The 24,322-nt window shown below is 40.1% G+C and overlaps 1 protein-coding gene across 1 annotated transcript in view; it reads right to left on the bottom strand.

The window, feature by feature from the left end:
- nek11 (NIMA-related kinase 11) overlaps positions 1-24,322 on the bottom strand; it is a 64,147-nt gene that overhangs the window by 24,505 nt on the left and 15,320 nt on the right. Inside the window, exons 3-12 of the mRNA XM_035406692.1 lie at positions 18,767-18,932; positions 16,289-16,407; positions 15,799-15,863; positions 15,147-15,273; positions 11,976-12,125; positions 10,699-10,777; positions 8,140-8,225; positions 7,361-7,480; positions 6,703-6,796; positions 5,689-5,818 (exon numbers count right to left, since the gene is read on the bottom strand). Of these exons, the coding sequence (XP_035262583.1) occupies positions 5,689-5,818; positions 6,703-6,796; positions 7,361-7,480; positions 8,140-8,225; positions 10,699-10,777; positions 11,976-12,125; positions 15,147-15,273; positions 15,799-15,863; positions 16,289-16,407; positions 18,767-18,932 (1,136 nt within the window). The remainder of the gene's footprint in view (positions 1-5,688; positions 5,819-6,702; positions 6,797-7,360; positions 7,481-8,139; positions 8,226-10,698; positions 10,778-11,975; positions 12,126-15,146; positions 15,274-15,798; positions 15,864-16,288; positions 16,408-18,766; positions 18,933-24,322) is intronic.

The following is a 24,322-nucleotide window of genomic DNA, read 5'->3' as shown; positions in this document are numbered from 1 at the left end:
TGAAAAACAGCCCCAGACCAAGGGGTGACTAAATACATTTGGCCATATAGTGTGAATTTCACTGTGAATAATGCAAACGTGGACAGAAATCAAAAGCACACAGACCACATACCAGGTACTGTCAGACACCACCTCCCTCCAGATTCTTTCTAATGAATGGGGGCCACTGTGGGTAAGCCAGCAAAGGTAATTGGGCAGCATGAGTTGGAGAATACTTTAGTTTGAAGCAGTGGTTGACAGGCTTCAGTGAGCTTATAAATAATGGACTGTCCTAGACTGCTTGACAGATATTTTATGAGCTGAGGTGGGAGCGACAGGTAGAACCCCCCCCCCCCCCCCCCCAAAAAAAAATATATTGACCTCACCCAATGAAAGTGCATTCTTTCTACAAATCCCATGCACTTTACATTCTAAGAGTCCTTAGAATCAGTGTAATATCTGTGAGTAAATAGTAAATACAAAATCACATAGCAACCCCTTAAGAAATATTGGGTAGCATTGCTTTGGAACATAGTTTGTTTAATTTATGTGAGGTAAGAAAGCCAATATTGTTTCTTGTAACTGTTGATATCAATACTTTTAATGGCAGGCCTAGATTTACCAGTTTGAATTAATGACTTATAGACAGTGCTTTGTATGTGTGAGTAACTAGGCATTTTTGTACGTTGAAATCGTGTTTTTCATCACATACAATTTTACATAGATTGTGACACTGATACTGGCATTAGTGATGCAAGAGGACAACATAAGAATAACAGTTATTTATCTATAAGTTATTTATCCTTATATGCCCCGAAAAGACCTGACTGCAACCCAACCACCCCAAACTGTTTTAATTTCAGTTCTAACATTAAGCCACTTGCGATACCAAATTTATTTATAGCAAATCTCGCAAGTTTCTCCAAACATTACATCATATTTTATCCAAAAACCTCCCAGAAGACACATACAAGCATGCACGCATGCACACACACATACAGTAGGAGTAAAGGCATAGCCTCTGCTCCTTCCAGTTCAATTACTAGTCCACAATCTTTTACTAATCATACAGAAACTAGACCACTTGACCCAGGAATACATGCTGGGTGTGGAGAAAAAAAATTACCATTTATTTTAAATTTCTACAAAGAGATCCACAGTTGTGAGCAGTAATGTGCAATGGGTATTGTATTTATTCAGTTCAAGGGAAAGAGTTTCTGTCTCAAGTGGGCTTATTATGAAGTTTAAATTAGCATACGCTGCTGAAGGACTTAATTAAAGCAGGAAAAAGACAGCAATCAGATCGCTGCCACTAAGGCCATTCCCAAACACTCAGAACCCATACAATTTTACCATTATGAAAAATAAATATACACTCAGTGGCCGCTTTATAAGGTACAGCTATCTCGTACTGGGTAGGACCCCCTTTTCCCTCCAGAAGAGCCAGAATACCTGAATACAGCATGGATTCAACAAGGTGCAGGAAATATTCCTTGGGTCCAAGCTAACTTGTTAGCATCATGCAGTTCCTGCAGATTTTTCAGTCACACATTTATGCTGCGAACCTCTCGTTCGACCTCACCCCAAAGGTACCGTTCGATTGAGATCTGAGGACTTTCCATTAATCTTAAGTCACTGCCATGTTTGTTGAATCAGTCTGAGGTGATGTGTGCTTTGCAGCATGGTGCACTATCCTGCTGGAAGTATTGATTTGAAAAAGGGTATAAAGTGATGCAAATGGTCAGCAACAATGCTTAGGTATGCTGTGCCACTGAAATGATTTTCAGTTGGTATTATGTGTGTGGCCTGATGTGTGTCAAGAAAACATTCTCCACACCATTACACCTCCACAATCACCCTGCACAGTTGACACAAGGCTGGATGGATCCATATATTCATGCTGTTTACGCCAAATTCTGAACCTACCACCTACATACAGCCATACCACGGTTGCCTAGATCATGCATCTGCCCATTCTAATGTTTGGTCAAAAACAACTAAATCTCTTCATCATGTCTGCATGCTTTATATATTGAGTTGCAGCCACATGATTTGCTGTCTGGAGGAGCTGTCTATTTGCTGAGCTGCTGAGTGTACTGTATATGGTAAAACATGAAATATAAGGTAAAACATATGGTAAAATATGAAAAATAAGGTAAAACATATGGTAAATATGGTAAAACATGAAAAATGACAGCGGGTGCAACTCAATGTGCAAATCAAGCATATGCCTAGGGTGTGCTGCTGACTGCATTGTTACATTTATATTTTTAATTTATGAGAAGCACCATATAAATATTCACATTATTACTGGCCTGCTCTGTGGTTTCAGATTATTCAAATTTTATTCACACATAATTACAGACCCATAAATTTATCAGTAATTACCCATTAACTCATTGATGTGAATGGGTAATGTAAACTAACTGAATCGATGCCAGGGAAACTTAATTCTTGGTATTATTTCCACATCTTCAACTGTCACCGACACTGTGCAAATCAAAGATCAATTCATGAGTATACATTTGATGTTTACACAGGAATGTGAGGTCAGAGCACTCACAACATGGGCACCAGTGGGCTTTGAAAGCAGCAAAGGGAAACAGAATTGTAGTTGGCATTAAAACTTAAAATGTGTAGTATACTTACAAACTGCTTCCTGGAGATTCTAAATAAATTTCACTGAAAATGACAGAGGAAAATCCGCAGGGATTTCAAACACGAACATGAACTGCTCTGTTTGCACCAAGCTCAGATAGTGCTGAGAAGTCAAACATACAAATGTGTGGGTCTCAAGGTCTGTTCTGGTAATCTCTTTTAATCCCTTTCATTTCTATAACTGAAACCAAAATGACTTTGATAAGCTGTTTAAAGCCCATGTTGCACCAATACAACCATTCCATGATTGTACCCCGCAACAAGATATGCTTCTGCATTGCTAAATATAAATGAGTAATGTGCAGAAAAAAGTTACGACCCACTTAAATCGATAAGAGGAAAAACATGTCCTATGCTAGTACATTATTTAATTAGCACAATTAAAGATAGGCACAGAAAATCATGCCATTAGTGCAAATCATTATTAAAGTACTGCATCTGTCAGCAAAAAAGTACTATTTGTGCCTGATCAAGAACTGCTATTTGAACAAAAGCACAACATCCGAAGCGCATATAAAGGTGTTTTTAAAAAACTAAATGTTTGATGTGTATTATTACCAACCTTTTTATGACCCACCTTTTTATGACCAATATAAACCATTGTGGGGACTATTTAATTTTTCTATTATAAAATTAATAATCCTTTACTTTGTTCTGGCATTACAGTGTTACAACCAACTAGTTCTAATGCATGCATATAATCCCATTTCCTTTCTTTACAGATGCCATTATACACAGGAATTTGCTCCACATTCTGTTCATTTCCAGTGAAGAGCTGCGTCCACTAAAAAAAGTGGCACTAACATCCACCTAAAAGAGTAGTCTCCTGAACAGAAGCGATAAAGGAAACCATTAACAGAAGCCATCCATGTATTTATCACAAAAAACTGTAAAACTGAAATGTTTGCATTTGCCAAAAGCCTCAAAAGACAGGAAATTAAATTTATCTGCCCTAACGCTAACATCAGCCTGCTCTCCATCAAGGTGTATCAGCACAGAGCTTTGACAACTGCTACAGCTCTGTATATGTCTACTGTACTTCAAACAACATGTATTCACCACTAGGCAGTTTGAGGTTTGTCTGCACACAAAAAAGCGTACTTTCTTAATGCTAAATTATCAGGGTTTCAGGCCTCATTTCTAAAATCATTTTGGAATGAATCCTATGTAAACATGAGCATACGACCATTTGCTAAAATGCTCCCATGAACGATTCAGAAAATTTCCATATGCAAAATAGTTCCTAAATCCTTCCTACACATGATCTGTTTATAAATCAAAGATCATCCTAAAACTGTGCACACAAGCTTAACAGCTCCTCCCACTGAACACCCTCAAATATCTCTGTATGGCTGTGTTTTCTGCTATATACTCCCTATGAAACCATTGTCACACAATATAAAATGGATATATAGTCATTTTATATCTTTATCATTCTTTATTTTTCGATAGTTTACAGCAATGTTAATGTCACACATTTCAGTATTGCATAGCTTAGTATTTGTTGCAATCATTTTATTTCAGTGGAGTTGTCATTGGCAGCCATCAATCACCTTTGCACTTTCAATACTAATCGTTATCTGTAACCCTCTCTGCTTTGCCCTTGTCTGAATATAAGTGCGAAAATACATAAGAAGGGACGTCTGTTCGCTCATTGATTTTCACAGCTTGTCTCATGTCTTTGATTATGTTCAGGGCTGTCCTGAAGCTACATTAGCACCACCATCCCCTCACCTCTACCCCAGGGTGTGCCAGGGGGAATGAGGGGTTTTATTGGCTGTATGCAGAGAAGGGTAATGCCCAACAGACCCCCCAGCAGCCACACATCCCCTGAGAAGCAGGTTTCTCTCCTCTCTGCTGGAGCCTGGCAGCTAGAGCAAAACCACCCCCACCGCCTCAAGCCTCCACTCACTCCCTCACTATGGTGCCTAATGGGAAGAATGTCTCTCCTCTTCTCATCTACCCCCCTCCCACAGGGAGAAGCACCACCCCCACCGCCACTTCTAATGGAATCTACACATGAAGCAGGTTGCCAGGGCAAAACAACATTACACATTTTCTCCCAGATTTTCGGAATTTATATCAAGCTCATATTCTGTGTTTCTGCTGTAAGTACAGGGGTCAGAGGTTTGATTTATCCTGAGCCAGGCAGGGATGTCATTTTCAATCTCAGAGGTGTCTAACAATGTGTGTTATTTTATTTCACCTGAATAAACTGTTGCTTGATAACAGTGAACCTGTAATTGCTATTTTGCACACAAATATGCACACAGGCACACACAATTTATATCACATTATACTGAATATACTATATATATATATTTTTTTTTTTTCAGGCACACACAGCGTTTGTGTGTGTGTGAGTGCATGGGTTGGTGGTCTTTTTTTATTTGGGTTAATTTGAGATTTAATATAAAATGTCCAGAGGAACATTTATAATGAAATACAAACTATCAGAGGAATCACATTACCCTGAATTCTCTTTGTGGTAGTGAATGAGACTTCACACAGTAAAGAGACTTTCTAGCTTTGAATACAAGAAAAAACCATTAAATCCCTCCTCAAAAGGAATGTCAAATGTCTCACCAAACTGACTACTTTTATTTCTCATTTTCCCTTTCATCCTCTAAAAGGGGGAACACAACAAAAGAGAGAGCAGGCAGAGCAAGACTCCCTCAGGAGGGCCTATGAGCTCTGAGACAGATGTTCCAGACTGTACAATCCGCCATACTGTACTGTATGTGCTGTCTGTACAATATATTCACTCATACTACACTATATACTATTTTTCAGCTGTATGTTTTACCCCATTTTGTAATGCCATTGAGTTTCACAAAAAATGATGACTAAAAAAGGAAGAAGAACTCAGGTGAGCAGTATCATTGTGACTGGGATTATGAACATTATGGTTGAAAAGCCCAGCAACTGATGGTAAATTCGCAGCAGCTGTCCTTGTGGCCGATGCAAAGGCACCAGCTGTCAGAGTTTCCAAGCAGTCCAGTGAACCAGATCCCATTCTCTTGGCTGTGGTGACACCGCACAGCAACTCACCTTGTTCTCCAGGCTCAGACATTGACAGTCTGTCCGGGTGCTGCTTGTCCGTTGGCTGTGGGCATCCCAGAGATTGGTAGTCTCGCGCTGTTATTGGCTGGGTCTTGCTGGCTACCTCAGCCATGCTCTCCTGCAAAGCATAATTGAGAAAAGTCTCTGGAGGTGTCTTTCAATTATGACCATCTGATGGAACTGGCAAATACACGTTGCTGAAATGGAAATACACAAATGAACGCTCTCGTGTTGTAGTATATTTCAATGCCACAGCAGAAGTTTTGGAGCAAAAGAAATCTCTGTGCAGCTTAACGAAAACAAAACAACAACAAAAAGTTTGAATGAGAGAACTCACAGCTGATTGCATTTGCACATCATTATTAAATATAGCAGTTCTGTTTGTGAAGTCTTCTGTGCACAGTAGTAGCTGCCACAACCACGCCAGAATCCTGAAGAATGTTTCTGATCTGCCGGACAGGTATTTTGGGGTTTTTCTTAATTACTGCGAGAATTCTTATGTTATCACCTGGCAGTTTTCTTCTTATTTTTCAGCCTCATAATGGCTTCTTTGACCTTCAGTGGTTCTCATGGTGACAAACGACAATAACAGACTCCAATGCAAATCAAATGCCTAAAATCAAGACTAGATACTAAAAGTTGTCTTATACCTGCACCAAGAAAGCAACTGAACACACCAGATTAATCAGAAACACGTGTGAAGCCATTTGTCCCAAACATAATGGTGCCCTGAAATGGGGTGACGATGTATAAAAAGTGCAGTAATTTCTACAAGGTAAAACCAAAATGTATAAAAATAAACTTTCATAAAAGCTAAGAATCTGCACTCTCTCCACACCACATGAATTGTTGATTTCAAACCTATAATTGTTCAAGAAGAAACATGTCTTTGTTCCCAAACATTATGGAGCACATTGTATTTATCTGCAGTTAAACATTGTGTGCTTATACCCACAATTATATGCAGGCTATTTCCAGTCTTATAAGAATAGAGTGCCTTACATTCAGGACATCCAAACTGACTTTCTGAAAATTCCGGCACCGCAGCTCCTGCATCCGTCGGTAGTTTTCCTCATATTTCTCTTCAGCGAGCTGCCTGTTGTGTGACAGGAGATGAGGGTAAGCTATCATAAACTCTGTGTTCCAAAGTCAATTTATCATGCAGTGCTCTTAAAATACAGTTAAAAATGTCACAGCTGCTATATGTTTTACAGTTTTATGTTCTCTACACAATTCACATCTGTAAGCAGAGCTTTAAATAACAGCTTGTGCCCAAGTGACCGGTGGGACTCTCAGTGGAGCTACGATCTGTGTTATATCAGCTTCCTGCTAAAAGATTTAACACCGCCCGGAGGCTCCGTTCAGCATTCTGATACAGGAGTAGTCCAGCATGTGGAATATAGATCAGTCTAAATGCAATTACTCACTGTTACCATAATTACAAATAACAACAACATCAATTTCAAACACACCACTCATTATCCTTGCCAGGACTTGTGGTGCCTTTGGTTTCTCCCTTTGTAAAGGAAAGACTGGAGCCTAAGCGATAATAGTGTGGAACCTGGAAAGATGACAGGTGGCCGTTTGGCAATGTGGAACCTTCTCAGAGACCAGCATTAATGTGAGCGCTCAGATCTAAACAGGAGTGAGATCCCTTTACTTCAGTTTCCAGGCCTTCTCGTCCGCAGCCTGCAGCTTCCTCAGCCTCATGCGCTCCCTTGGTGTCATCTTCTGGAACTCCGACTTCTCCCGCAGGGTCTGCAGGTGAACCTTGTTTTGGCTGCGGGGGGGGGGGGGGGGGGGGGGAATATAAGATGGGAGGGGTGGGGTTGGGGGTCAGGAGAGCCAGGTAAAATGGTCGGACAGCAAGGCAGCAAAGCTTCTGTCTACTTGCCTAAAGGGGCTGCAATACAAGCAACTACTCCACAAATGAAACTTGAATGCACCACCATGTGATCTCACTTACTGCAGTGGGGATGCGATTCAGGTAAAATGGAAGGCAGAATTCACCGTGAAACCAATAAATACACACAATGCAGTGAATTGCATTTGTCAGTATAAGGAAATGGCGAAAGCATACAGCAATAAAGCTTTAGAGATGAAAATCTGTGAAGCAATATAAATGTCAAATATACATCTTCTGCATGTCAGAAAAGTGCTAGCTATATTTCTTTTCTTTTCTGTCATGACTGTGCACCAGGCAATGGCCGGTGATGTGGCACATAAGATGACAACGGAGCAATTAAAAGCAGACATCATGGCTGGGCTGATTAACACATTCCAAACACAAGATGTTACACAAGTGATACAGGGCCGAGTATTTTTAGGTCCAATCGACAGACTGCATCTGAAAAAAAAAGATCTCCCACATTGCTGTTGTCATGTGATTTTCATGTGCAGAGGTGAAAGTTATCTTCCTGGAAATGCTGGCACACTTACAGAGCTCTCATGATCTTTGCAGCATCTCTCTCACTCTTCAATGTTTTGTCTTTCAGCGTCAAGCTGGAAAATTTGTGTTTTATGCTCTGCGGTGAGAAGAAAAGATGTTAGTCAATGCGAAATTCCCGTAATTTTCACGGTTTGTAAGGATGAAAGGGTGAATAAAACAGTGAAAAATGATAAAAGCTTGGCCCCTCTGAGATTTCACTTTAAAGGAATACAGAATATAGGTCACTAGAGGAATTCAGCATTTTTCTACTTGATTGCTCCAAGAGAGAAGAGAATGCATTTCACAAAAGTGAGAAACTGACATCATAAGTAGTACTGTGCATAACCAAGCGTAGTTCCAGTGAAGGAGGAACATATTCTGGAAAATATACAAGAAAGAGAAGAAAAAAGAAAAACACAAAGAGCAATATTTGCACTCCCACTTATATGTCCTGGAATGCCATACAAACACCATGCAAATAATTATGGTAGTAAACCTCAGGCTTCAGCACGATGGAACATGATTTTGATTCTTGAGGCAATGATATCTGGCAACATCATAAATTTTGCTATAATACAATCCAAAGTGATATACTGTAGGTCAATATATATGATCCAGCTGATCCTGTTACAATGTACACATGTAACCAAAATGAGTCTGAGGGTGCAAAAACCTATTAATGGCACTTTTAAGGAAAAAGGGCACTAGCACAAATAATGATAGGGTTCAGTAGGAAACATAAACTGTGATGTCCGCAGTGTTGGCAGTGTGTAAGATTATGAACATTTAAATAAGTATCTTGCTATGATTCATAATGATACAGATCGATTTTTGCATATCGGATCAACTGGATCCGATTGGATCAGATTGTTGCCCTATGAACTGATACACTGATCCGAATCGATGTATCGTTACACTCCTACTAATAGTGTATTTTTAAGAGAATGCAATAATTACTTATTGGAGGAACTTGTGGATATAAAGCCTCCCTTGTCAAGCTATTGAAGGCAACAGTAATGTAAATTATAAAATGTGGGTAACGCAATGTTTTATGTCTAGGAGATACAGTATTATCGCTTTGAAAAATCTCATGTGCCAGGCCCAAACACTTCATACGCGTCTCCCTTTGATCCAAAATAACAAGAATGAACAAGATAGTAAGAATTATCCTCTGACTTGAGACAAAACACATTCAAGCAAGTGTTTACCATACCAATGCCCTGAATCCACGCAGATACTCTTTGCCATCGCCTGGCCAGCTCCAGTGGACCATACCATTGGACGGACAGCCCGGTGTAAACATTCACTAGCACCCTGGGACTGGTGGTGATATGCAGAGGAATTCACTCGCTGTATACCAAGCATATGCATAACTGCCTGAAGCACAGCAGAGGTGAAATTACTTCCCCCGGCCAGGCTGCAATCGAGAAAACTGTTCCAAAATCATATGTAGCGGGAGCAGGGAAACCGGTGGTGGTGCATGACTGGGCTTCCCAGCCAGCTGACGTATCACATGACTGGCAGAATTTCACAACATCTGCACTCAGCCCCGGTCACCAAAAACGGTGCCCAATCCGGGCTAATGTTTGGCACACATCACCATGACCCGCCACAGGCGCCTAATGAGCCATCCAGAACACACACTCCCAATATACCAGTGGTGACACGACCTAGTCAACCACGCTCCATTCCTCTGCCGGTGGAGGTCGCCACCGCCGCATCAAGACTTGGTCCTGTAAATGGTAGCTCCCAGTCCTCATAGATTCTCCAGTCTGAGCACCTGTAACGCTAAAGGTATCATTCAAAGCAGGGAATGCCTGCTGAGCCTCCACAAATTATTTTCGACTTAAGTGAGAATTCTGCTGTACTTCCATGAGTGAGGTTATAAAGGTGTCTGATAAGCCTGTATCAGACGCACCTATCTGATGCTGGGAGGCAGGACGCGGTCAAATTCAGCTTGAGTTTGAGTCAACACACAGGCCGTAAAAACTTTGTGAAGGAGTGAAGGAAATTCCCACTCAAGGTCTTTTGTGCCCACTTCATCACAAGGAACACTTGATACTGTGGGGTACCTGGGCACCAGCAAGGTCATGACGACAGTTATCATATCAGTACCAATTTATCACTGTCACTCCATCAGCCTGGCTGACGATAACAGCATTACCTCAGCAATTTTGCATGGCAGAGTGAATAGTTACTGTACATGAAACTGAAGTGAATACTGGTTTAGTCATATTAAAGGTCACACTGATATGCATACAACACATATGCTTCATACTTTCAGTGTATCATACAATAGGGCCATTAAAGCACATGCACAGTGACGCTTTCAACCCTTCCAGCTTTTGTTCAGTGCCAGAGCATTTTTTGGCTCTGGTAGCTTGTCATTTTAAGAGCTTCATAATCTTGATCACACTGCTATAAGTTCCTTGCCTGACAAGGGCTTACATCTGGACTGCACAAATCTGCAAAGCTGCTCTGAGAGAGGTAATCAATCCTACTGAGGAGTGAGTCGGTAATGGGTGCTAATTGATCATTTCTCATGGGTTAGGCAGAGGAGGGCGCCTTACATGCATGTTCTCCTCAATGAACTTCATCTTCAGCATATCCCCTGCAGACAGCCTCTGATCTGGGTCCTTATTCAGCATACTAACCACACAGAGAAAGACACAGGTTCAGATGTCACCTCTGGCACCATAGTCATTTGTTAGTTTAGGAGACATCATAAACCTCAGTGACTTACAATGCTTAAATCTATTAACAGGTGTGTGACGCATTTCTTACTGGGAAGTAATGGGAACAAAGGCGATTGCCTTAGGGTATAGCAGCATGACTTAGGGTATAGCAGCATCCTTAGGTCCTGACTCAACCCATTATTAAGAACCAGTTCCTAGGCAGTGTATTTTACAGAGCATACATCACATATATGTGCTTATATCAACAAACACAATTATGGGATTGATATATTTCACTTAGAAATATCCTCAGAACAGAATTTCTACCTACCTGGATTCACTGATTGGGCTTTTCCCCCACTGACTGGAACATTCTTACTTTGTCACTTCACAAAGATTTTTTTTCTTCTTTTTGGATATCTGCCATTTTTCATTCTCAACTTATTCTTGTTTTTATTCTAATTTGCTTTTGTTAGGAGGGTGTTGCTTAGGAATTATTATTACTTGTTTAACCAGCTGTTGTTGTCGTATTTTTTACTGTTTTTCTTTGGGTTAATGTCTCTTCCACCATTTTATCTGCCCTGCATCATCCACAAGTATTTTAGCCATATTTTTGTTTCTGATGCTGCTTTGTGTGGCTCAAAATCCAGTTCTGTTCCTCTTATCCAGATTTCATCCTCACCCATTTTGTATATTCACATTTAATACTAATTAAAAACTGCATTTCACTGGGAAAATATCCATCTTTCAGTTTGGCAAAGTATTCTATAATGAACCGACAGAAGGGTAATATACCCTGTATAACAAGCCAATTTAAGAGAATGATTTTATTTGCAAATGAAATATTTCTCAAGCGACTGTGCAAGGTAAAACAAAGGCTTTAGTTGTGTTTGACTTTAGATGACCTATGCTGGCCTCACAGTCAGTTCCTTGGGAATTGAAGAACTGATTGACTGTGCAGAATGCAGTGACCAATGTAAAAGGGTCCTTTTTGACAGCCTGGTATCAAATCATTAGGCCAACTGAAGTCTCGATCTCACCTAACGCCGCTGGCTCAATAAGAAAATTTAGACGTCAATCCAGCGTCAATCAAAAGCTCACAAACGGGTAATAACAGGAAAACAAGACCTTTAGTGATATTGCTGTCTGCAGTGTTCACAGATTAAAGGTACCTTTGCATTACTGAATTGAGCTCCTTGGAGTATTTCTCTGGGAGAGCTGGGGTTCCCCCTTCCACAATCTTCATAACAACTGTAAGGAAACTGTGTCCGTTGAAGGCATGCTCCAGGCAGCACATCTCATATAAGATGCAACCCAAGGACCTGTAACATTACACTGTATTACTTATTTGCTAAGAAGGCACCATTATGTTCTATACCGTACCAATCCCACAACCCTTCTATACAGTCTGATATGCATTCCATATATTTTGGTTGTAAAATCATTGCAATACAGTTTTTATGAACTATGGCCAGAAAAAGCAAACATACCACAAACAGCTGTCATTAGCTTGATAAAGGGGTTAATATCCCCCTTCTTCAGGGACGTTTGTGTCAGCTTCACCAAGGTTTGGCTTTTGTAAATCACTGACAAGATTAATATTTAACAAATGAACTTCGATTGTCCTTAGCTAAGGAGATACTCCCTATGAAAACTCCTTATCTTCCTGTTTGGCTGGGTATCGGCAAAACGACAGAACATGGAATGCATTAATGAAACTTTGTATCTGTAGATTGTTTTTTAAAAATGCCACAGAAATAATTTCAAGAGCTGGGTTGATCAAACCAACCTTTTAATGATGTAAAACAGAGCGTGTTTCACTCCTATTTATTTATTTATCCTGGAGTTCATGACATACCATCAAAACACAATTGCATTTTTCATCACTGCAAGTCATTTACTTCCTAACCATGACAGACACTGAGAACATAAATAAATAAGAAAATGTTGAATGAGAACAACTCAGTGATTAAGATTGATGTGATATAGAATTCAATGGAAATAATACATATCAATCATCTCACTCCCTCTGCCCATCTCTTCCTTTCTCTCACTTTGTCACAGGCAACCACATACACATACATGCACACACACACTTGCACACACAAGTGCACTTGCAAAGACACACGTACAGACATGCATGTACACATGCCGAATACACAAATAAGTACAGTACAAATGCACTCATATGCATATAGGGCATTATATACCCACATATACAAATACATTCATGCACAGACTTATATTTCCCACATACATAAACATGAATGCATGTACACTCTCTCTCTCCTTTCCTTTCTCCCCTTTTCTTTCACTTGTAATCTCTTTTCTTTCCTACCCCAGTCCTTCTCTCTCCTTCTCTGAAATGAGAAAAAACAGCATCCTATTTGGAAGAAATGAACTGAAACGAAGCCTCAATCAGGAGACCTACCCAGTTCCTGTTTCTCAGAAAATTACAATTTCAACTGGTTCATCATTTTTTCTTATGGCTGGCTATGTGTCAGGTGGGGTGCACAGAAACTGTTAGTTATGCATACAATTCTATCTTAAGTGGAGAAATCATAACAACTTAAGTTGTTAATGTCAATTTAAATTAAAAGCAAAAAAATGCAAATTAAAAGCAAAGCATTCTATTCAAATCCTGGGTACATCGTATGACGATATATGTCAGCAGATTAATAATGCTGATAAAAGACAGGCAACAGATAAAATGAGTGTAATCATTAAGAAGTAAAAATCTTTTGACCAGCCAAGACAAAACTGATGAAATTGGACGTGTACAGCAGGCTTCAGTTAATGGGAAACAGGACATGAATTCCATGGCAACCACCTACAAAATTGTTTCTGTTGAAAAGATATCTGCTTACTGCTATGGATGAAATGGGATGCATCAGTATTTTGAATATCAATATAATTTAATGGACATCATATATGCTTCAGCTAGAATGGAAACAATGGGTTGCAGGGAACACCACTTAAATGAGAGGGAAATATTATGCTGTCCAAAGTCAGAACAATATACCGGACAGAGGTGGAAAATCCAGGTTCAGAAAGTCAAAGTACTCCCCAGTAATTTGTTCCAATCACCCGGATTTGCTAATTAGCACAAATCTTCAGCCAGTTGGTAGAACTAATTAGTGACATTATCTGAGTTCATGGGTAGAAGAACATATGGCAGGATGTTTGCTGACCCCTGGACTTTCAGAACGAATACATAAAATAAAAAAAATACAACAATTCAAGGTTGTACAACAAGAACAAGGTTGTTCTGCCAGGCCGCAATTGTAAATAAGAATTTGTTCTTAATGACTTCCCTGGTGAAATAAAAATAAAAAAGGTCGTCTACAGGTGTTTTATTGGAATCATTCATCACCATCATCAATGGGACTTCAGTGTACTAGAGACACCGTTTATATTGCCTCCTCTTAACCCCTTTGCGGAAGCCTTCTAGTGGCCAGGATGCCAGCATCCTGTGGTTTCTCGACTCAGACATTCTGTGCTCCTGCAACCAAACTATGAGTGGAAACAACAAACTCTGAATTCTAGCTTTATTAGTAGATGATACACGACAAATATGCAAAATATGGAGTTTCTAAGTGCCACCATTGCCATAATGTTCCTCCATTTAACAAGCACATCAGTGTGATTGTGAGATGAGAGTAATGTAAAATGAGATTGTGCGATGTCTGATCCAGAATGCAATTTTATCCAAAATGCTTCCTAAGCACAGGAAGTTAGGCCAGTGTATAAACTGAATGAATAGTCACAAGTACAGACATTTTCTATGAAACAGGAATTTTTTTTGTCGTGAGCCAGTCTTCTCACATATAGTACCAGCACTTTTTCTCAAGTAAATACCATGACTCAATTGTGCTTCACTTCCAAACCCTGTTTGATTGCTCAAAAACTTCCAGCATGAGACTTGGCTCATATTCGAAAATGGCTCCAATGGGAGTTTATCATCTGAGGGCCCAAAATGTATCAGTGTCTGGATGGCAAGCAATATCCAAGAACTAACAGAACTATTTAGACTACGACGTAATTATTGTAATTATTTAATTATTAAACATGACATAGGCATTTTACCTCTAGTTTGACACAAGTAACTGGATACATCAGTAGGCCAAGTACCCTCTCTCCCCACAAGTTTAATCAAAGTTACCAACTGCATACTATGTTTATGTTGCTAGATATTTACTCAGACAAAGCAACTTACCAAGAGTACAACAGTAGTGTTCCGCATGGGATTTGAACATGCAGTTCTCACCAAATTAACTAGTTGCTGTATCACACAGGCACCCATATACTGTATGCGTCTCTTTGCCCATCTTTCTGTCACTCACCAGATGTCAGATTTAGAGTTGTATCCCTGATGGCTGAGAGCCTCAGGGCTCATGTAATATGGTGTCCCAGTAAAGGTGGTGGCTAAGTCACGTGACCCCATGAGAAGACAAGACACTCCAAAGTCACCTGAAGAAAAATAAATGCATGGCAGCAGCAACCCAAACCTTACTAGTCTATCCTTGGGACATGAAGTGAAACAACATGCAGTAAATTAAACCACAATAATGGTTTGTGGACTTATCTGTGGTGCCTGCATTTCAATACAGACCACTGTATCAATATGTCATAACTAAATGGCTCATTGTTTTACACAAAATTGACACAGTGTGACTGGTATCAAGCGTGGATCAATAAGAAGTTGAGGGAAAAGTCACAAATCAGTGTGTCTAATTCCATAGACTACAATAAAACAAATTACTTGTATAAATTTCTAAATTAATTTTTAACGAGCAGACCAACGCACAGAAGCCCATTGTTGAATAAGGACTTAAAGAGTCCTTTAGAATCTGGATAGTAATCCTGTCTCTACAGATCAGTCCTTGTTACCATACTAAAAGGAAATCAGTTTTTCAGCTCCACAAAAGTCTAAGTTGAGATTTCACACAAACATCAAACACAGCCATTCCCAAGAACTGAGGGAGAGATTGTTACCTATTTTAACAATGTTCTTCTTCAGAAAAATGTTTTTAGCCTTTAGATCTCTGTGGAGTATTCGCCTAAAAGAAGAAAAAGAAATAAATAAATAAAATATAAAAAAGACAGGAATGTGAGAGCATACCACTACAGTAGCAACCAGGTCTGCTCTTTAAAACAGTAGATGGCCTTTGAGAAATAAGAACTTTTAAAATACTCTAATGTGTATTTAATCTCTAGAGTGCATTACATGTGGTTTCATTTGAAGAAAATACAGAATTCCCTTCTGAACAATGTATAGGGAATCCAAATGACTTTACATGAAATACCAAAATAAGAAATGCTTTAAATACGTTCCTTGAACAACTAAAAACTTTTTGGACTTATTTTGGTATGGTTTATTTTAACAAGAAATTCATTTATATTTACTCACTGTAGGTAACCCAAAGGATTCGTGCTTTTCATGGACTAGAATTTGGATGTATCCAGGTGAACAACACACACCCACCTCTGGTGCATGTAGTGGACACCCAGCAGTAACTGAATGAACCACTCTGTGATCTGTTGCTCTGGGAGTGTCCTTCCTGTCTCTCTGAGCTCCTGGATCTTATAGTCCAAATCCTTGTCCTGCAATACACACATGCACGCCAGCAGTGATGCGTACTCTTGTTGGGCATCCTGGTGAACATCCAACCACATAAGACAACAAGTAACCAAGTAACTGGTACTAATGTGTTGAATAGACAATTTAGATAACATAAACACATACAGTGTATTGTTAATGTCCTGTGTAAGGACATATTTTCATTTTTTTAGTCCATGTGAGTAATAAAAATTATAGTTGAGGCTTGTTGCCTTGAGGTTATTGACAGTCATTTATCATGCACACAATTTCATAATACAAATTTGAACACAATTTATACAATACTCTGATGCCCCAGAAATATTTACACATGCATGAATACATACAGTATACATACAAGCAGGGGCTAAAAAGTTGGAAACACTTGGGTAAATGAAGAACACAATGTACATTCAAAGCTGATACATCCACACAGGCATGGTTCCTTAGTTAATTAAGGAAGTCACAGCCAATTCAATTCAATTGCATTTTATTTGCACAGCGCTTCTTGCATCACAGCATGGACATGATCACGTACAAAAACGGTGAGGAGTACATGTTCCTCGTATGGATTGGTGAACTCATCCCCATAGAAGTAAGAGGAAATGCCAATCACTACTTAATGATTCTGAGTGATCACCTTCATCCCAAGTTGCCACATTTCTTTCCTGCAAGAAGGGGTTTATTCCAGCATGACAGTGCCCCTAACAACAGAGCACGTGTGGTAACCTATTGGTCTATTGACCATAACAGTAATGTTATCCATATGGCCTTGTCACATGTGAGCCCAACCAACAATTTATGGGAGATTCCAGAACAACATTTGAAAGAGCATTTTCCACCACCCTTCGTGACTACATGATCTCAATGAACAAGATTGTATTATAGCGGGCAAAACAATTTTTGATGATAGTGACTCCTGGAGCTAGAAGTAAAACCTAGAGTGACATAACCCTTTTATCATTGTCAGTTAAGTCTCTGCAGGGTGGCCACTCGGGTGAAGAGTACATAGAGATCATAGGGATTGTCTAACCTAGTACAGTTGAGTTGCCTAATGTGTGGCTGTGCAAAAATGACATGTTGAAACTTCAATGGATGTCCTTACACTAATGACCGCAATCCATGCTGGTCACAAGGAGCACCGAGCTGCTTTCCCTCAATCTGTGAAAAGCAAATTGTTCAAAGGAAAAAAAAAAAAACTTGAGGTTTGACAAAAGCTGTTCTGTAACAAAGACCTCTGGGATTTGAGCTGCTCACTGTTAGTTTAGTCACAGGCAGAGTCACTCTACTGAGCAGAGAAACACAGAGGAAAAGGGTGTAAAGCAAACCACTGTCAATGGGAGATCTTCAGTGACATGGGTGGTTAAAGCATATGGTGACAGCAGCAGTTGCTGTTATCATGGGAATTACACCAAGGGTTTTGCATCATGTTTGGAACAGCATGTGAACCTACCCTTCAAAGTAAGGACTACACAACTTTAAGAGCCACAGCGTGTACAGTACATCGTTCCTGAACTTCAGGGAGTCGATCAAGGGCTGCCAGGTCATTAGCATGAGAAGGGAATCGGCCTAAAACAATTTGTATGCCAAACACTTTGAAAAGTAAAGAGAAGGAAAGGGACCTGCTTTCTTCCTTTTTCAGATTTCTTTTATGAACTCCAGGAGCTCAGTTTTGCTTGATGAGCAGGAATAGGAGCAGGAGACAGCGGCACTGATCAATCATTCACACTGCACTTCACATGCTGTGGAAGCCTCAGGAAATCAAAAGCATTTGAAAGATGAAGGTGAAGCCACACGTGCCAAACACAAATTTTCATCAAACAGTACATACAGTACAAAGTCTTTTCATATAGTTATTTGAGGTCTAGGGAGAATCATTTTTATAAAGCCATATAGCAGCACTTATTAACAGATTTATGCGGTACTATGCAGATTTCCTTTTCACATCATGTATGAACACTTGCAAGTAACTGTATTGTACTGGATAGAGTGTTTTGAATGGTATTATGTATAAAACAAGTTTCAAGTGCAGTATGATACAATAACTGCTCTATAGATAAGTGGTACCCATGGCCATTGGAGCCACAAAGAGGAACACCAAAATGGCTATTATTAAGTATTTTACTGAATGCATTTAAATTGCAACAGACCAATATTAGTTTTGCAGGAAAATATTCATAAGTGGAAATATATTACTGCTGTCAAATGTCGTCTTATTTACAGGAGAAAGAAGTGCTCTGGTAAAACTGTCTCATCAGCAGCAGAAACTCTAACAACCTGCCAAGACAACACAGGGCTTTTCCCACTGATGTGGAGCAACATCTAACCAATCATGTGAACTTCAGAAGGCGAAAGGCATTTTACCTCGCAGTATTCTGTTATTATGCAGAAAGTGTCCCTCTCAAGGAAGCTGGAGAAGAATTTCAAAATGGCAGGGTGGTGGAGTTGAGATAGGAGCTGGGCCTCCAGGTTGGCCTGCACTGTCTCATTGGGGTTAAGGTCACCAACAGGAATCTCCTTCAGCACCTTCCTGCAGAGTCAAAACCACAGCAAAGAGCTAAAGGGATGAGCTGTCCCCAAAATCAGCCTCATCAGGGTCTGGTACAATGTAGCCAACTGAACACATTCCCTGGTTTCTATTATCCATTCAGCCATCCATTATCAATACCCGCTTATACTGGTTAGGGTCGTGGGGGTGCTGGAGCCTGGTTCCATTTTCAAATGTCAATTTTTTATTGCATGATTGAACTGCTGTGCATTTATTTATAATGAGACATAAAATCTTTTGTGAGAGATCTAATAAATAACAAACACACTATATTGCATCTTCTGTTTTTGTGATGTGTACCATACTTTATATGCTTTGCAATGCCCCAGTGCTGCATATCTATGCATGTTTATGCAGTGAATGGTGCTTTATACAGTGAATGCAATTTTGGAATTTGTAAAGTGGAATGAAGCTCATGAAGCTGCCTGTTGGAAGATGGAACATTCTGGTAATAAATGGCATTCTACCAGTGCTGCCTGTGAAGAGACCTGTCAGATAACTGGACACAGTGATAGATTCATTCTAAATCACAGGCAAACAAGAAGCCAAGGCAGGCTCATTGGCCTTTTCTCATCATTAAAAGTATGCATAATTTATATGCTTTATTATGAATAATATAATTGAAACAACTCAAAATGATGTCATGGTTGCACAAAGTTTTATTCCATTTAAAAAAAATACATTTGAATTTGTAATAGCTACTTATAATAAAGCACTTTCTTTGACACAGAAATTCATGCTGGAATTTGTATTAGTGCTTACTGAGCATTTACAGATGTACATTAAATACAAGTATGTAAAAAGTAAATATTCAGAAAGATTATTTGACATTGGATGGGTCTGCTCTTTTTCTTTTTCCTGCAAGCTTCTGCAATGTTTACTTGATTTTTGTTGTGCAAATTTTGGGAGCGGCAGAAACTACAAATAGGCAGTTCACAGGAAAAACCCTCTGTTACCTTATAAATATTGTCAGGGAAGTGAGGATTATGTGAAATATGTACAATTTTTCTGAACCCAGCTGTTTTAATCGTTAACACCCTTGTTTGACATCCAGCACTGTGAATAACAAACACAAGTGCATCAACAGTTAAAACGCCTCACTTATCCAACATGTAAAATATATTTATCTGATTTAATTAGCTAATTATCCTCAAAGATATTACATTACATTACATTACATTACAGGCATTTGGCAGACGCTCTTATCCAGAGCGACGTACAACAAAGTGTATAACCATAACCAGGAACAAGTATGACGAAACCCCTAGAGAGAAGTACCGGTCCAAGTGCAGGGAACAACCGCATAGTTCAACTTGGACCCTGAAGGTTAAACTGATTAACACTAACAACGAGAACGGCAACAACGCAGTCTATGGAAAAAATACAAGCAGTAGTTAAGACAGTTAATGCACCTAAGTCACCTACGAAACAGCTGCCTAGTTACAACCCTAAGCTTACAGTCATTTACAGGGGGGTAGGGAGGGATGGGGAGAGGTGCAGCCTGAAGAGGTGAGTCTTCAGTCGTCGTTTGAAATGGGTCAGTGTCTCAGCTGTTCTGACCTCCACAGGGAGGTCATTCCACCATCGTGGGGCCAGAACAGACAGGAGACGTGTTCTGGAAGTGCAGGTGCGAAGAGGGGGAGGTCTTGAATGTAGGGTTTGAATATCTTGTGGAGGTATGCTGGGGCTGATCCCTTGACTGCCTGGTATGCTAGGACCAATGTTTTAAATTTGATGCGAGCTATAACAGGCAGCCAGTGGCGGGTAGTGAGCAGGGGAGTGACGTGGGAGTGTCTGGGGAGGTTGAAGACCAGACGAGCCGCAGCATTCTGAATGATATCGATTATCAATTAAATTGCAGAATTCATTGATAAGCAGATCAAACTACTGGATCAACCTTTATCAAACAACCAGATTAAGATTTTTGTTAGTTAAAGATTAAGTTACAACAAATATTTCCGTCTAATCTAAAGATGATGTTCAACTATCGTAAAACAATTAACAAAGGTTACAGACACAGAGAGTCACACAAAATATGAATGAAAGAAGATACCAAACCACAGCTTGTTTGTCCTAAAGTAATCTGAGTATGTGCCAAGACCAAAATTCACTATTCCAAAAAAACCAGAGATTAACTGTAGAACACCAGACCTAGATGTAGAACTCAGATGCCCAAGTCACAGTTACAAACTTCTTGCCAAGTTGCTAAAACTGACTGCTGATGAAAAGAAAGCCACATATTTTATCTAGTGAAAGAGAGGAGGGGGTTGAGGAGGATGGGCACCCACTCTGACACACACACAGACCCACACCCACACACGGACCCACATCAAATAGCAAGCCCCCCAGTTCCTGCTTCTTATCTCTTGCCTTTGAAGTTTTCAAGGACCCGCAATGGGGCACCAGGGCAAATGTGTGAATTTGAGGTTCTTGACAATATCAAAGCTTCATTTTTCAAGTACTATATTACATTATGATCAGCAGACAAATACAATGATTGAACCTGTCGCTGCTTCACAAAACCTATTTGCTTTCAGAAAAGTCATTACATGAGAACGCAATTATATTCACTGAATACTGGTAATGGTTTCACACCCACAGCCATACGCTAAATTCAAAGGTTCTAATGACTGTTCTGTCAGTATATAATAAAGAACAATTTATCCATCTATTACTGAATTACTCTAAAGCTGAGAGTAGCCTATACCTGATAAGAAGGCAAACTTGACTGAAACCACAGCTGAACACAGCGCCCCATACAAATGCATGTATACAAATTACGGGTTTGTACTGTTCGTTTAGTGTCACTCCACACCAGCAGGGGGTGCAGATTTGGATTCTGCTGTTGTGATAATAACGGGAAACACTGAAGCGACAATGTTTGCCACACCAAACACAGAAAACAATGGCTGCCGTAAAGAAGCAGAAACTGTGACAGATGGGCCTGGATAAAGATGGAAAGTTTGTTCGCTCAATCAGATGAGGAGACAGGACACAGCCAATGCAGCCACCCCTGTAATATTTTAGACCAACATCCCTGCTAGTGCACACTGCGGTGGCTAAATTCAATGCAGTTTTATTTTACTACTACTCATCTCCACTTTGGCTGGGACTGCCCACTCTTGGTTTGCTTCCTATCTTGCAGATAGGTCCTACCAGGTCACCTGGGTAAGATCTGTTTCTGCACCTCACCCCCTTGTTACAGGAGTCCCGCAGGGATCTGTACTGGGGCCTCCGCTGTTCTCTACATACACTAAATCTCTTGGTAGAGTCATTCATTCACATGGCTTCTCCTATCACTGTTATGCAGATGACACAGAAGAGTACACAACTCTTCTTCTCTTTCCCTTACAGGTCAACGAGAGAATATCTTCCTGCCTGGCTGACATCTCAACTTGGATGGCCAGGCATCATCTAAAGCTCAACCTCAACAAGACTGAGCTGCCGCATCCCCTGCAAGACCTCCCTACTACGCAAGCTCTCAATCGCAGTTGATGGCACCACAGTGACTGCCTCTCACTCTGCAAAGAGCCCTGGGGTGGTCCTGGATGACCAGATAGACCTCAAGATGCACATCAAGGCAACGTCACGGTCCTGCAGATTCTTCCTGTGCAACATTAGGAGGATTCAACCAAACCTGACCACGCACTCGACCCAGTTACTTGTCCAGGCTAAGGTGATCTCCCGTCTTGGATTTTCTTAATTAGTTGATAATTAGTTGAGTAACTAAGCGGCAATTACTTTCTCACATGGGTGATATGGGTATTTGCTAAAAAAAAAATAATAATTTTTTTGTGTTTTGTGTTCATTCAGGTTTCCTTTCTGTAATATTACATTTTGCTGAAACCATTCAGTGTGGCAAATATGCAATAATAGAATAAATCAGAAATCAGGAAGGAGACAAATATTTTTTCATGGCACTGTATCCATCTCACTCCTCAATGACCAGTGTTAAGTTGTAGAATGTAAGGGCAAAATGAATGCCAATGTAAAAAAAAATTTTTAAATTATATGACGGTAAAAACATATAGTGATAACATGGACCAGTTAACATAAAACTATAAGTGTGTGTGAGGATGTGAGTATGTGCATACATGCATGCATGCATGTGAAAGAGCATCAAGAATTCCCATTTCAGTTTATAGCATCATCACCCCTGACAAGATTAAATGTACACAAAATCAAAGGTCACAGAAGACTCCAGACTGTCAGCTGTTGTTCGTCCCTTCAATCTTCTGCTGTCACTTTTCAATTTCCCATTGTTTGGCACCTAACACAGGTGTCATGTGAAGACCGGATATATGTATGAGCTGTGTGTTCCTCAATTACTGGCACAAAAATGGCTGAGGAATGCCATTTATTGGTGATTGAGGAAATAGATTGGGTTTCTGACCTTTTAAAGTAACAGAGTGAGACTAAGGCTGAGTCCATTCTATGGATACAGTCTGTCATTAGACCTCTAATGATGTTGACTCAGGGCTGCATTGAGACACAAGGGACAGAAGGGCTTTCGGCACCCCAAGGAGCTCTGCATCAACAAGATGACATACTGTTCCATACATCATTGGACTGAGTACAAATGACCAATAGTGTAAAGTATAAACTAGTAAAAGTTGCATCCAACACAAAAAGGCGAAGAAACGCAGCTATCAACGCTTATCACACCAGAGTCTACAAGTCGGGACCACGCAGACGTCATGTGCAGCTGAACTAGCAGAGCACAGGCACCCATGCAGTCGGTAGGGGTCATTAGTGAGCAATGAGGCATTGTAGTCTTTGCCATCTGACACCCTCCTTCCCTGGGGCACACCAGCATGAATTGTGCGTTACCCTGTAGCTAACGGCCACAGTCAGCACTGGCACAGGCCTGATTAAAAACCCGACTATGCAGCCCATTCATGCATTGGAACAGTGCCTTAAACAGGATAACCCACCCTGCAGCCCCAAGTCATTTCTAAATTGTTATACAACTGAGTATATTATCTACTGAGCTTATCTCTTCATTCCAATGATTATATCTGATGATATGGCACTTTTGAGGTTGAGGGCAGCTGCTGTATGCCATGGAATATAAGTTTTGGACTATATAAGTCAATATAATATAAGTACAGTAAGACTTGAAATTCTAGCTTGGTTTCCTTCAGCAAAGGCCTGCCTGTTTCAGTGAGCTGCAGTGTCGCTTTGATGAATGTGCTTGCAGCCCAGTAAATGAACGATAACAGTGACTAATGACTGAGGTCACCCTGACGCACTACTGAGAAGTCCCTGAAGACTAACTCCAAAGCTGGAGATTAAGAAGTAGGCTGAGATTCATCAAGATGCTTTATGCACTTGGGATTTTATGCACTTTCAAATAGAGAACATATGTGAGA

The sequence above is a fragment of the Anguilla anguilla genome, chromosome 1, assembly GCF_013347855.1.
Source record: "Anguilla anguilla isolate fAngAng1 chromosome 1, fAngAng1.pri, whole genome shotgun sequence".
Lineage (NCBI taxonomy): Eukaryota > Metazoa > Chordata > Actinopteri > Anguilliformes > Anguillidae > Anguilla > Anguilla anguilla.
The sequence above is the reverse complement of the archived record's forward strand: the minus strand, read 5'-3'. Positions and strand labels throughout refer to the sequence as shown.